This window comes from Conger conger, chromosome 18 (assembly GCF_963514075.1).
Source record: "Conger conger chromosome 18, fConCon1.1, whole genome shotgun sequence".
Taxonomy (NCBI): domain Eukaryota; kingdom Metazoa; phylum Chordata; class Actinopteri; order Anguilliformes; family Congridae; genus Conger; species Conger conger.
This window is the reverse complement of record NC_083777.1, coordinates 32,819,441-32,832,641: the sequence shown is the minus strand read 5'-3', so window position 1 is coordinate 32,832,641 and position 13,201 is coordinate 32,819,441. Positions and strand designations below refer to the sequence as shown.

The window sequence follows — 13,201 nt, the reverse complement described above, 5'->3', positions numbered from 1 at the left end:
ACTGACCTCTCTCATTAACAAGGTGTTTTTGCCTGCAGAACTGCTGCTCACTGGATGTTTTTAGTTTTTCACACCAGTCTCTGCAAACTCTAGAGACTGTTGTGCGTGAAAATCCCAGGAGATGAGCAGTTTCTGAGATACACAAACCACTCAAAGTCACTCACATCACATGGTCTACCTAATAAAGTGCTCAGTGAGTGTATGTGTGTCTGTGATGTTTACCCATTGTTCTCATCATTGTGTAAAGCAAATTCCCTTTTGTTGATGGGTACAGGGGAACATACTTAGCATAGGCCGGTCTGATATTGAGGGGTACAGGGCCGGTCTGATGTTGAGGGGTACAGGGGAACGTACTTGGCGTAGGCAGGTCTGATGTTGAGGGGTACAGGGGAACGTACTTGGCGTAGGCCTTCTCTATCAGGGCGCTCCAGAACTCGTTCCCCTCGGCTGAGTGGACGAACAGCAGCTCCCCGTCCTTCACCGGCAGCCGGTCGTCGATGACCACGTCCACCCACTCCCCGAACTGCCAGAACTGAGGCACAGAACATACCAGAAGGCTGTTTTAATGCAAGACTTAATCCACCGTGAGGCTGGATTAAGAGGCTGGGTCAGACGCCCAGCCCAGCCCAGCCCAACTCCAGCCCAGCCCAGCCCAGCCCAGCCCAACTCCAGCCCAGCCCAGCCCAACTCCAGCCCAGCCCAACTCCAGCCCAGCCCAGCCCAACTCCAGCCCAACTCCAGCCCAGCTCCAGCCCAACTCCAGCCCAACTCCAGCCCAACTCCAGCCCAGCCCAGCCCAACTCAGCCCAGCCCAACTCCAGCCCAGCCCAACTCCAGCCCAACTCAGCCCAGCCCAGCCCAGCCCAGCTCCAGCCCAACTCCAGCCCAACTCCAGCCCAGCCCAGCCCAGCCCAGCCCAGCCCAGCTCCAGCCCAGCTCCAGCCCAACTCCAGCCCAGCCCAGCCCAGCCCAACTCCAGCCCAGCCCAGCCCAGCCCAGCCCAGCTCCAGCCCAGCCCAACTCCAGCCCAGCCCAACTCCAGCCCAGCCCAGCCCAGCCCAGCCCAGCCCAGCTCCAGCCCAACTCCAGCCCAGCCCAGCCCAGCCCAGCTCCAGCCCAACTCCAGCCCAACTCCAGCCCAGCCCAAGCCCAGCCCAACTCCAGCCCAACTCCAGCCCAGCCCAACTCCAGCCCAGCCCAACTCCAGCCCAGCCCAGCCCAGCCCAGCCCAGCTCCAGCCCAACTCCAGCCCAGCCCAGCCCAGCCCAGCTCCAGCCCAACTCCAGCCCAACTCCAGCCCAGCCCAGCCCAGCCCAGCTCCAGCCCAACTCCAGCCCAGCCCAACTCCAGCCCAGCCCAACTCCAGCCCAACTCCAGCCCAACTCCAGCCCAGCCCAAGCCCAGCCCAGCCTAACTCCAGCCCAACTCCAGCCCAGCCCAGCCCAACTCCAGCCCAATTCCAGCCCAACTCCAGCCCAACTCCAGCCCAGCCCAACTCCAGCCCAGCCCAGCCCAGCAACTCCAGCCCAACTCCAGCCCAGCCCAACAAGCCCAGCCCAGCCCAACTCCAGCCCAATTCCAGCCCAACTCCAGCCCAGCTCATGTGGCACGGGCAGACTCCTCCACAGAGCCGCACCTGGAAGTGGAAGATCCCGGCGTAGTCGTCCTGGAAGCTCTGGCCGTGGGGGACCACGCGGTGGAGCAGCTGCTCGTTCAGCGTGAGCGAGGCGATGGCAGCCAGGAGCCAGCAGTCTCCTGCACACACAAATACAAAATGGCTCCCAGAGCTGGCCCGTCCATTAAGCCAGCGTTTCCCGCCCATTTTCCCTCCGTGGCACACTTCCCAAATTTAGAGGCTCTCATGGCACCACGCAAAATGAGCCACGTGATGCGTCAGCAGGCTGAAATGGTCTTTTGGGGTTTTATTAATATCATTTAAAGTTCTTATTGAGCATAGGACATGAAATCCTCTGCAAATCAGGAGCTTCACTGAGGACTTTACTGGACCCAAATATTTCAATAAACATAAAAGTGGCCTCAGCAGCTCTAACAGCAGGGGGAGACAGAGAAGCACAGACGGATGGAAAAGTTCTCCAATAAAACACAGAAGATTCTGAGCCAGAGCTGGACTCAAACCTGGGCACTGTCAACAGCCAGTAATCTTATATGGGGCGGGGGGGGGGGGGGGGGGGCCGTTGGCAGAGCCGGAACTAACACAATTTAGCACCAAAACAGTTTTTTATAGCATTACCCAACTCATTGCAGCAGGGTAACAGATCGAAGTCCAAATGCAGGTCTAATAATTTCCCCTACACACTCCCTGTTCTAACACTTAAGTGTGTGTGCGTGTGTGTGTGTGTATGTATGAACGGTTTAGAGTACACTGTACCACCACCCACACTAGTGAGTCATCGGAGTATTCCACCAATGTTCTGTGCCACGCCCAGTGCCTCACGGGTGTAATATGACTAATCGTCATTCCTGGCCTTCTCATTCAGCATGTAAGAGAGCACAATCCTACAGGAAGCATGTATCTGCACCAGAGAGAGCACAATCCTACAGGACTCCCCCCCCCCCCAAACCGCACACATTGCTTAATGTTTCCCATAGTTCAAACTCATTTAAACTCACTATGTGAACTTTAAACTTACGTATTTAAACTTGTGTTCCGTTGACTCTCTCTCAGTGGCTATCACTGTTTGTTATTTCCTGAGCTGAATGTTTTTATTGTTTGTGCTTCTTGTTATTACATCATTGCAGTCACTGAGTGCTGCAATAAAAAGTGGGAAAAAGCATCTAATACAAAATATGACCGCCTATGACCACAGAGGGAGAGGGGAAAATGGCATAATTCACAATGCAAGACTAGACACCTCACAAACACATAAGCACATATTTCAATTCCTTAACTTCCACAACCCACATAGAAAGAGTGTAAAACGTATGATATGAGGTTTAAATGCAGACGGTCTGCTCTTATTAGAGGGTATTTACATCCATTATTCTTAAACATGGTCCTCCACAGACCACGCTCCATGGGATAATGAGCGCCGGGGTATGGGGAGGGGCAGAGGGCCTACACACCACAGGGGGGAGGAGAGGGGAGAGGAGAGAGGAGAGGGGAGGAGAGGAGAGGAGAGGGGGAGAGGGGAGGGGAGAGAGGAGAGGGGAGAGGGAGAGGGGAGGGGAGAGAGGAGAGGAGAGGAGAGGGGAGAGAGGAGAGGAGAGGGAGAGGAGGGGGGAGGGGAGAGAGGAGAGGAGAGGGGAGAGGGGGAGAGGGGAGGGGAGAGAGGAGAGGGGAGAGGGAGAGGGGAGGGGAGAGAGGAGAGGAGAGGGGAGAGAGGAGAGGAGAGGGAGAGGAGGGGGGAGGGGAGAGAGGAGAGGAGAGGGGAGAGGGGAGAGGGGAGGGGAGGAGAGGAGAGGGAGAGGAGAGGGAGAGGGGAGGGGAGAGGAGAGGAGAGGAGAGGAGAGGGGAGGGGAGAGAGGAGAGGAGAGGGGAGAGGAGAGGAGAGGGGAGAGGAGAGAGGAGAGGAGAGGGGAGGGGAGAGGGGGAGAGGAGAGGACAGAGGAGAGGGGAGAGGAGAGAGGAGAGGAGAGGGGAGGGGAGAGGGGAGAGGGGAGAGAGGAGAGGGGAGAGGGGAGAGGGGAGGGAGCTGGACAGGCCCTTCTGTGTGTTTACCCTCTCTGTGTGTTTACCCTCTCTGTGCCCATCCAGAACCCCGCTCTCAGAGTTTACAGTCATAGTGACAGAATTATGCGCATTATAACATCACTAAACTCCCCTTTGACCTGGGGCGATTTGTGGGACACTTTTGCCCGCTCGTGAGTATGAGGGAGCAGGTGGGACTAGTACACACTGGTGGAATATCTGTGAACGAGTGTGTGTGTGTGTGTGTGTGTGTGTGTGTGTGTGTGTGTGAGTGTGAGTGTGTGCGTGTGCGTGTGTGTGCGTGTGCGTGTGTGTGCGAGTGTGTGCATGTGCGTGTGTGTGTGTGTGCATGTGCGTGTGCGTGTGTGTGCGTGTGCGTGTGTGTGCGAGTGTGTGCATGTGCGTGTGTGTGCATGTGCGTGTGTGTGAGTGAGTGAGTGTGTGTGTTTGTGTGTGTGTGTGTGTGCTTTTAGGCGGAGGGGGTAATGTGCCATCCCTTGCCGTGGAGGGCAGAGGAGAAGGTAGCTGTGGCTCTGTGGCTCTGGCTGAATGGGAGCTGTGGCTCTGGCTGAATGGGAGCTGTGGCTCTGGCTGAATGGGAGCTGTGGCTCTGGCTGAATGGGAGCTGGCAGGGGCCCCACACTGAGCACAGCCCCATGGGAATGAGGGTTCATTCGGTCCAGAGAGGCACCGAGGGGGAGCAGCCAGCTGACCCAGTTTCAGCACCGCTAATGAAGAGCTCATTCCCACATCCCTCCTGGAGCGATATCTAACCCTGCTGTCAGAGCAGGGATATCAAACCAAGATGGTAAATGATTGGCATTTATATAACGCCTTTATCCAAAGCGCTGTACAATTGATGCTTCTCATTCACCCATTCATACACACACTCGCACACCAACGGCGATTGGCTGCCATGCAAGGTGCCGACCAGCGTGTCAGGAGCATTTGGGGTTAGGTGTCTTGCTCAGGGACACTTCGACACAGCCCGGGCGGGGGATCGAACCGGCAACCCTCCGACTGCCAGACAACTGCTCTTACTGCCTGAGCCATGTTGCCCCAAGACACACAGAGCAGAGATATCAAACCTGAACATAGCAGAGATATCAAACCTGAACACACGCTGACAAAAATCTGCAGGAAGAGGACACCATGAAACATCTGGCTGAAAAGTGTTGGCTTGGTGTCAGAAGTGTCGAAAAAAGTGTGCATCATGTATCCATGGACATGTTGCATGACACTTTGTTGCCAAAATATGCATAAATGAGCCTTTCCACTTCCTCTATGTCCTGCATAGACCTGCGGAAGCTGGGCATACCCAGAGCCCCCTGGCAGATGTCGGTTCTCGTCGCCCCGCCGAGGATGAACTGAGGGTCCTCCGTCAGCTCCTGCAGGACAGAGAACACCTGGATAAAACCACTGCGGCAGAAAGCAGCAGGTATATAAACAACTGTTTCCATAACAACGACTCCGCATGCTCGGCGGCTTATGTTTCTTCTCGCAACCTTTATGTGCATTTTGTTTGGCTAGCTGAGATTAACGCTGTATTCTCTATATTTACTGTTTGGCACTGCTCAATCTATTACTGAAGCATTGGGTCCAGGTTCTTCATGACATCAAGAAGGACCTAACGTAATGAGCAATAAATGTTTTTGTCTCATTGTATATCTCTTTCCATAGTTTCATGTGATTTGTATTATAGATTTTTCAAAGAGAGATTTTTAGGTAGAGCTTTGTGGCAGCACAGTGGTGCAGTGGATAACACCGTCGCCTGACAGATAAAATGTCCTGGGTTTGAATTCTGACCGGGGCCTTTCTGTTCACATTTTTTGATAGATGGAGTCACATATTTGTGGGTGGAGTTGAAGGGGGAGGTGGTCCCAACCATAGCCATACAATCCTGATGCTTTTTTCATGTCCGACTTGAAATGTGTGTTATTACATTCCTTGACATTACTTTGAAAAGATATTCGGTAGATGTGTAGTGAATGCATCCGTCTGTGATAATTTATGGTTATTTAAACTATTTTGAGCCCCTTCAGTCAAATAAATAAATAAATATGCGAGTACCTTGGTGACTTCTGATATTGTGTTAACTCAGGGTTAAATGTAATTAGTGTAATGTCATGCCTGGATGGCTTCTCTTTATTGAGCAGTTCTAGAGAGGACTCAGCAGACACTAAATCGTTAGTGTGTCTTCACTGCGGGGGGGGGGGGGGGTGTCTGGAGGGCTGTTTCTGTTGCCACTCCAACCTAATCCCTAACCTAGCATACTAGCTGCATACACTAATTTAACTACTTTAACCATTAGCCCACTGTACATTTCATATAGGGACATAAGAACAGTCTTCAGCTATCATTCTCCAGATATTAAAGAAATGTAGCTAAAATGTTGACAAATACCCAAAGGTAAAAGTGAATTAAATGATTCAAGTGGAAGGTGCCACAGAACTGACAAAACAGGAAACAGGATACAGACTTCCTGCTCCGCGGTCTGGGCCTTTACCGGCCAGAGTGGCCATTTTAAGCCACAGACCATACGAACGGACAGTGCAGGGAGACGCTTAGGCTGAAGAGGGAGGTGTTCCAGCGCGCGTGTCTGACCTGGCTGGACCCCGCTGCCTCTAACCAAAACAACAGCAGCTGCGCTGGGGTTACAGCTGGCAGAATGCAACCTCCACGGGCTCCCTGGGCCTCAGGGTGAAGACAGAACCCAACGTGAAGGAACACGCCCCTGTGTGTCCCAGAGCTCAATAAACACCACAGTGAGAGACTCGCCGTCTCGGTTCACAAGGCCGAGCGCCTTCGCTCAAACCTCGCGCAGGACAGCGGTCCCGGAGAGCCGCCGTCCAAACGCTCTCCAAATGGCAGGAAAGATATGATCTTCCCATACAGGCTTCAGGCTCTCTAAAGCAGTTTTGTACCACTCAGCTAAGAACTGCAGAGATATAGAATTGGCTTAAAACATACAGCAAAATTAAACAGAAGCTCTGATTGGTGCCCATTTGCCACCAACAGAACACACAGGAACCCTGGGATAGAGTAGCCAAAGTAACCGTGGTCAATTTAATCTTAGATAATCTTAATTTCATTCCGCTCATTCCTATGTGGTTATCTTTATACTTCTATACAGTGGGGTGTGGCGGGGCTATAGCCCCACCCCACCCCACAATAGGGAGTTGGGCTATTCTGGATGGATATTATGACCAGTATTACTGTGGCTCAGTTGCTCATTGTCTGGAGCTTCACAGAAGAAATATCATACTAGCCTTTCAATTGGAACTCAGTCAACTCACTTACAGGAGTTCACAAAAGCGGAAAACAGAATATTGGGAACTGTTCCAGAAGAATCCATAATTGCCCATTTGGGTTCTGGCCTGATGACTGAGAAGGCCATTAATCACGCCCAGTGGACAATGGTACGGTCATTTTGAAAGACTCTCCATAGCAAGGAAACGCCCTCGGATGGAGAAGACTGCTCACTCAGTACCATAAAATAACAATGAACATGGACTTTGCCTTTTATGGGAGGATGCAGCTGAACCACGCAAGGAGAAACCATCCTGCACCAGTATGGAACCACCAGAGCCCTTCTGTGGTGGAACACAGCTGTGATTTTAGGTATTGTGTGCAGCCAATCACAGAAGGTTTTGTGTTCCTGTGGGGGGGTTGGGGGGGGGGGCGGTGTTCACACGTTTCATTATGAAAAACCGAAGCCTGCGTAAAACCGGACTCACCTAAACTTAAGGATCATGTGACCTTGTGGAGACGGCCCATGAGAACTGGCAGCAGGGCAGGGTCTCTTACCGTGGGCCGCTGCCACTCCACGCCCCGGGTCTTGGAGGAGTGGGGGGCCAGCTCCTTGAAGCCCAGCGACTGCGGCTCGGCGAGGAAGCAGGGGTCCTCAAACAGGCAGCCGGTCTCCAGGCACTCCTGCTTCAGGGCCTCGTAGTCCTGGTTCAGAAACATGACCGCCTCTTCCTTGGACCCCATGCCTTCAGCCTTCAGTCTGTCTGTCAGTATGGTCGCTGAGATCCCTCCGAAAGCGTACATGCTGGGGCAGATACAAATAGACCTGTTACTGTATCCGGAGACTATAAATAGTACCCTACCCCGAGAAATGGTACAGAAATGAAATACAGTTCTGCAACGTATTGTAAATGTGTGGACTGTTTCTGAACATGTCAATGACAATGACAAATGATTATCCATAATAAGACAATATATTATAATTTTATGTTTTGAGTCTGTATCAGCACCAGTTTATTTAGTTACCAGCAGCATGATGCTGGTCAGATGGGAGGAACATGCGTGTTACAGAAGCAGAGCACACGCGTGTTACAGAAGCATGTTAGAGAAGTTGTGCACACGCATGTTCTTGACCCAACTGTCCTTCCACAGCCTGGCTGCAGTGTAGATACAGGATTAAGTACCAAATAAACTCTCAACTTTCCACAATGTTCATATTAGCAAGTAATTATCCACAAGCTGGTTCTGTCATCCTGTGAAAATGTCAAGATTGCTGAAAGCAGGTTAATATTATGGGGAACAACAGTGTAAGTATTTAGACAGTGAGATTTTTTGTTTTGTTCTGGCTATGTACTCAAGCACATTGGATTTCAAATACAACAATAACTATGAAGTGTAAGTGCAGACCAAAGGTAAAAGCTTTAATTAGAGGGGGTTTACATTAATATTGGGAGAACAATGTAGGAATTGTAGCCATTTTTATTAATACACCCCCCCCCCATTTTACTAAATTTTGTGGGATCAAAGGTAATTGGACGATTAGCTGCTCAAATGTTTCTTGGACAGGTGTTTTAAAGAGCTAGGAAAAGGTCTAGAGTTGATTCTAGGAGCATCATCTGCATGTGGAGTCTCAACATATAGACTAAAGAAGTGTGAACGCCAGTAGGCCATCCGGAGGCTGACAAATGCAACACTCCAAAGGCAACCAGCCTAGAATCAAGACAGACTAGATCTGAAAGCTCTCATATCTGGCTGGATCTTTATGTGCATGTGTATCCCAATACGAAAGTAAATGGTCTCTAACCACATATTCATAGTTTCATTTCAAATATAATGCTGGAGTACAGAAATCGTACCACTGAACCCCCCACAGTGTGGACCCCATGTATTTCTGGGCTTATGACCAATACACCTGACTGAGCCTTCCAGGTCTCTCCTCACAATCGCTTACCAAAACATGCGCGTGTGTGTGTGTGTGTGTGTGTGCGCGTGTGTGCATGCATGCGTGTGTGTGTGTGTGTGAGGGTGTGTGTGTGTGTGTGTGTGTGTGTGGGTGCACGTGTGTGCATGCATGCGTGTGTGCATGTGTGTGTGTGCGCGCGCGCGTGCGTGCGTGAGTGTGTGTATACCAGAACGCACCACTGTCAGTGGTCCAGCTTCACAACACTGAACACAACTATGGAGAATTCCACCTCGTGAAAACAACTGGTCAGGTTCTGAAATCCTGAACTTTTCATTTGATATACAGCTTTTTATTTGATTGTTTATATACTCAGTAAATGAACAATCCAATGAAATGGAACTGGGATACCACTTTACTCAGAATATTATTTATACCATAGAAGGTGATGTGAACTGTGCCCGATCCCCTGTGTTCTGTGAAGGATCTCCACGCGTGCAGTCCGGAGCAATAATCACAATATTATTAAAACTATCATCTTTTTTTTCTTTCTTTTTTTTTCTTAAACAATCATTAAACACAATTCCTAAAACTCTAGCTGTTCAGGACTGTCAGAAACTGAAATAAAAACCAGAGTTGATCAGAGTAGGATGTGAGTGAGTGAGATGGTTAACATGTTCATGTGCCAAAGCCCAAACAAGCACAAAACAAAAACACAAAATTAGAGAACTGGAGAAAAGACTCAGTGAGCACTTTATTAGATCTTTATTAGACTGATTCTGCTGCTGTACTCTAGCCACTTAAGTCAACTTGAGTTATGATGCGTTGTGTGTTCAGAGATGCTCTACTGCATGCCACTGTTTTAATGTGTGGTTATTTTTGCGTTACTGTCACCTTCCTGTCAGCTTTGACCAGTCCCCGGACATCGGCAGTTTCTGAGATACTCAAGTCCGGCACCAACAATTATTCCACGGTCAAAGTCACTTATATTAAATTTCTTCCCGATTGTGACATTTGGTCTGAAAAACAGCTGAACCTCTTGCCCATGTCTGCTATCAGGCATGCTTTTATGCATTTAGTTGCTGCCAAACGATTGGCTGATTAAATATTTGCACGCTGATGCACAGGTATACCTAATAAAGTGCTCAGGAAGTGTATAAAACAGGCCAAAGATGAAAAAGAAGTCTTGTACGAGTAGAAGTTTATCAATTAATTTTGTCTTCTGTTCACCCTGCAGGCTTCAGCTGAGCTCACATAGACCAGAGCCAGAGGAGGGCCTTTCCTATGGGGCTTGGCATTCAGTCCATGGGCACCCAGTTGACCAGTGGCGGTCGCTACATAATGATGAACACGGATTGCTAAGTAATTCAACCCTCCTGTTGCCTGGGCAACACACCGCTGCAGTATGGGGCTGCAGTTGGCACTGGCACAGCCTGGTTTTGACCCCGTTTTGACCTCCTGGTTTTGACCCCGGACCGGGCACCGCTGTGTGGTGCTCCCTTAACCAAACAAGCCAAATTAGTCCCATTCCTCTCTCCCCAGCGAGGTGGTAAGCAGACAGAAACAGCCAGACGACACAAAGCTTTACCTTCAGTTTCTCTGTTCAGCTGCAGGTGGAGGGGAGAAAAGCAGCTGTAATTCACTGACATATAGAATCAGAACACAACAGTAACACATCACCAGGAAAACAAGCGAAACGCTGCCTGTGTTAAACGCACACACTCTGAATATCATCCCCATTAATTAACATACAGTACAGGGTTAACAGCACAGGACAAACACTAATTCTCATCAAGTTCATTATTACATTGTGAATAAAGCTCCCGGCAATGCACACAGATATTTAAACTGAGCAAGCCTGTGGCCTTCACTAGCCAAATCATCTGTAATGTGGTTAATTTCAGCCCTCCAAGATGTAGTAAGACTGTTATTTAATTGGGATAGACTGGGAGGGGGTGGTTCTGACAGTACCCTGGACAAAAAACTGTTTTTCCCCAAGCACGATTGATTCACTAATTTAATTAGCTTTTTTCGTTTTTTCTCATGATTCCCAAAAGAAAAAAGCACTCAAATCATCAGCAGTTCAGCCGCACTCAGTACATGGCCAAACAGCAAGTGGGGGCTATGTGGCAGTGCATTGTGGGAAAGCTGCACCACATCCAATGAGAAAATGTCAGGTCTATTATAAGCATAATGGACCGAAATCAACCCATTAACTGAATTAATTGATTTCAATTGATACTGGAAATCATTTTTCTGGAATAAATAATCTATTAATGGTGTCATATGTGCAGCCTGGAGTATATTGTGCAGGATATATTGTAATATGGCCTAATAAGGACCTGTTCTGCAATATGTGAAATGGAAATACCACATACAGAATAATAAGCCTATATACACTCAGTAAGCATTTCATTAGGCCTTTATTAGCCTTTTTTTAAACTTAATTCTGCTGTTATAGCCAACCCACTTAGAGGTTTGACACATTGCGTGTTCAGAGATGCTCTTCTGCATACCAATATTGTAATGTGTGCTTATTTGCATTACTGTCACCTTCCTGTCAGCTTTGACCAGTCTGACCCTTCTTCTCTCATTAACAAGGTGTTTCTGCCCGCAGAACTGCTGCTCACTGGATGTTTTTTGTTTTTTGCACCATTCTCTGCAGATTCTAGAGACCGTGGGGCATGAAAAACCCAGGAGTTTCTGAGATACTCAAGCCAAACCATCTGGCACCAACAATCATTCCACATTCAAAGTCACTTAGATCACATTGTATTTTCATAAGGTGAAATTGGGTTTGTTTGGAAAAATAACAGTAGTTTGTTTAAAGGTGTGGGGACCAATCAAATGATTGGTGAACTCAGACACCAAGATTGGAGACCTGGCCTGTGTTGTTGCCAAAACACAGTGATATGTAGTCCTGTGTGTGTAGTCAGCTTTAGTACAGCGCTGAACATAAAACACACGCTATACAAGCTAACCGTGAGGCCGTTAGCTCTTTGTGAGGAGGCCTGGGGCCCCTTCAGCACTGACAAGCAGTGTCCTGGGGACGGTGTGAATCAGCTGTTCTCTATATACGGTGTGGGCCTGTTTGCATCTGCTTCAGTCTGTACCAACATACACATTCCTCCTCCAGACACACTGCGCCACACGGTGCCCCTCCCCCAACCCTATTCACACACACGCTGCCATGTTAAATACAACCCATAGATTTCATATTGATTCTTACTTATGATTCGTACTTATGATCCCAACTGTACTCACACAGTTAACATAGAACATTTCCCAGCGTAACTCTAGATGATCTGTTTTGAAGTCCAGGAAGATAATGAATGAAACCAGTATTCCTTACGGACTTCTCATACAGACTTGGCTTAAAAAGCTTTAACTCTTTAGTTTCTGAGAATATCGGAAAAGGGTTAGGCCTATACAGATCACTCAGTCTAATCTCTGATGGTCTTCTGTTAACTTTGAAGGCAGATTTGATTTAGAGTTTCATTACATTACATTTACATTATTGGCATTTGGCAGACGCTCTTATCCAGAGCGACGTACAACAAAGTTTCATTGTTGACAGTGATTGCATATAAATAACACCATACCCCAGTCTAAACTTTGCCTGTGAATTTAGATGTTGGAAATATCCGAATTAAATGGGGTCAACACACATCCAACAGCAACACTGTAAACTCTAAATTTAAATGACACCATTTCTAAAATTAGTTATAGTGACCAACTATGTTCACAAACCGACTGCAACCATATGCCACCTCAACACTAGGCCGGTCTTAATTAGTTTGAATGCGTATTCTACGCACCAGAATTAGACTGGTGCGGTCTGCTTTGAAGTGCAGAAGTGACATGTAGCTTAATTTGTTGCCAGCAGTCGCAAAGTTACTTCGTTAGCTAAGCAGCTAACAGTCTAACAGTGGCTCACGACCATGCCGATTATAATGTATGAATGCAAAGCAACGCAGCATCTTCAAAAAAAAAAGTAAAACGCTAAAATATTTGCCTTCAGTATACATTAACAACTGTGACGTATCAACTGCTTGGGTTTTCAATCTCTATTAACAACGGTATGACAGAATACAGTAAAACCATTCACCCTACTGCCTGCTGCTGCAGCTAGCTGGCTAGTCGTAAATCTCTTGTACACCTGTAACAAAACATATAACGGTAGCATATACAGCCAAAGAGATGCAGTGAAGCTAATTTACCGGAGCACAGGAAACACTGGACGCTTCTTAAACCACGCTGGAGTCGAATACTTTCTGGATTGCCTGGAAATCAGTTTATCCTCAAAGATGTGCGCAAAGTACGGACGGCGAGCAGGGTTTGCACTCTGCAGTCAGTCCTGCAGCGCAGCATAGCCCTGCCCAGTGGGGGAGGGACACTGAAAT

At 48.6% G+C, this 13,201-nt stretch overlaps 1 protein-coding gene across 1 annotated transcript in view; it reads right to left on the bottom strand.

Moving 5' to 3' along the window:
• capn1a (calpain 1, (mu/I) large subunit a) overlaps positions 1 to 13,159 on the bottom strand; it is a 26,517-nt gene extending 13,358 nt beyond the window's left edge. The window contains exons 1-6 of the mRNA XM_061227748.1: positions 13,019 to 13,159; positions 10,387 to 10,405; positions 7,457 to 7,703; positions 4,968 to 5,037; positions 1,637 to 1,755; positions 399 to 532 (exon numbers count right to left, since the gene is read on the bottom strand). Coding sequence (XP_061083732.1) covers positions 399 to 532; positions 1,637 to 1,755; positions 4,968 to 5,037; positions 7,457 to 7,702 — 569 coding nt within the window. The 5' untranslated portion in view covers position 7,703; positions 10,387 to 10,405; positions 13,019 to 13,159. The remainder of the gene's footprint in view (positions 1 to 398; positions 533 to 1,636; positions 1,756 to 4,967; positions 5,038 to 7,456; positions 7,704 to 10,386; positions 10,406 to 13,018) is intronic.
• Between the last annotated feature and the right edge of the window lie 42 nt (positions 13,160 to 13,201).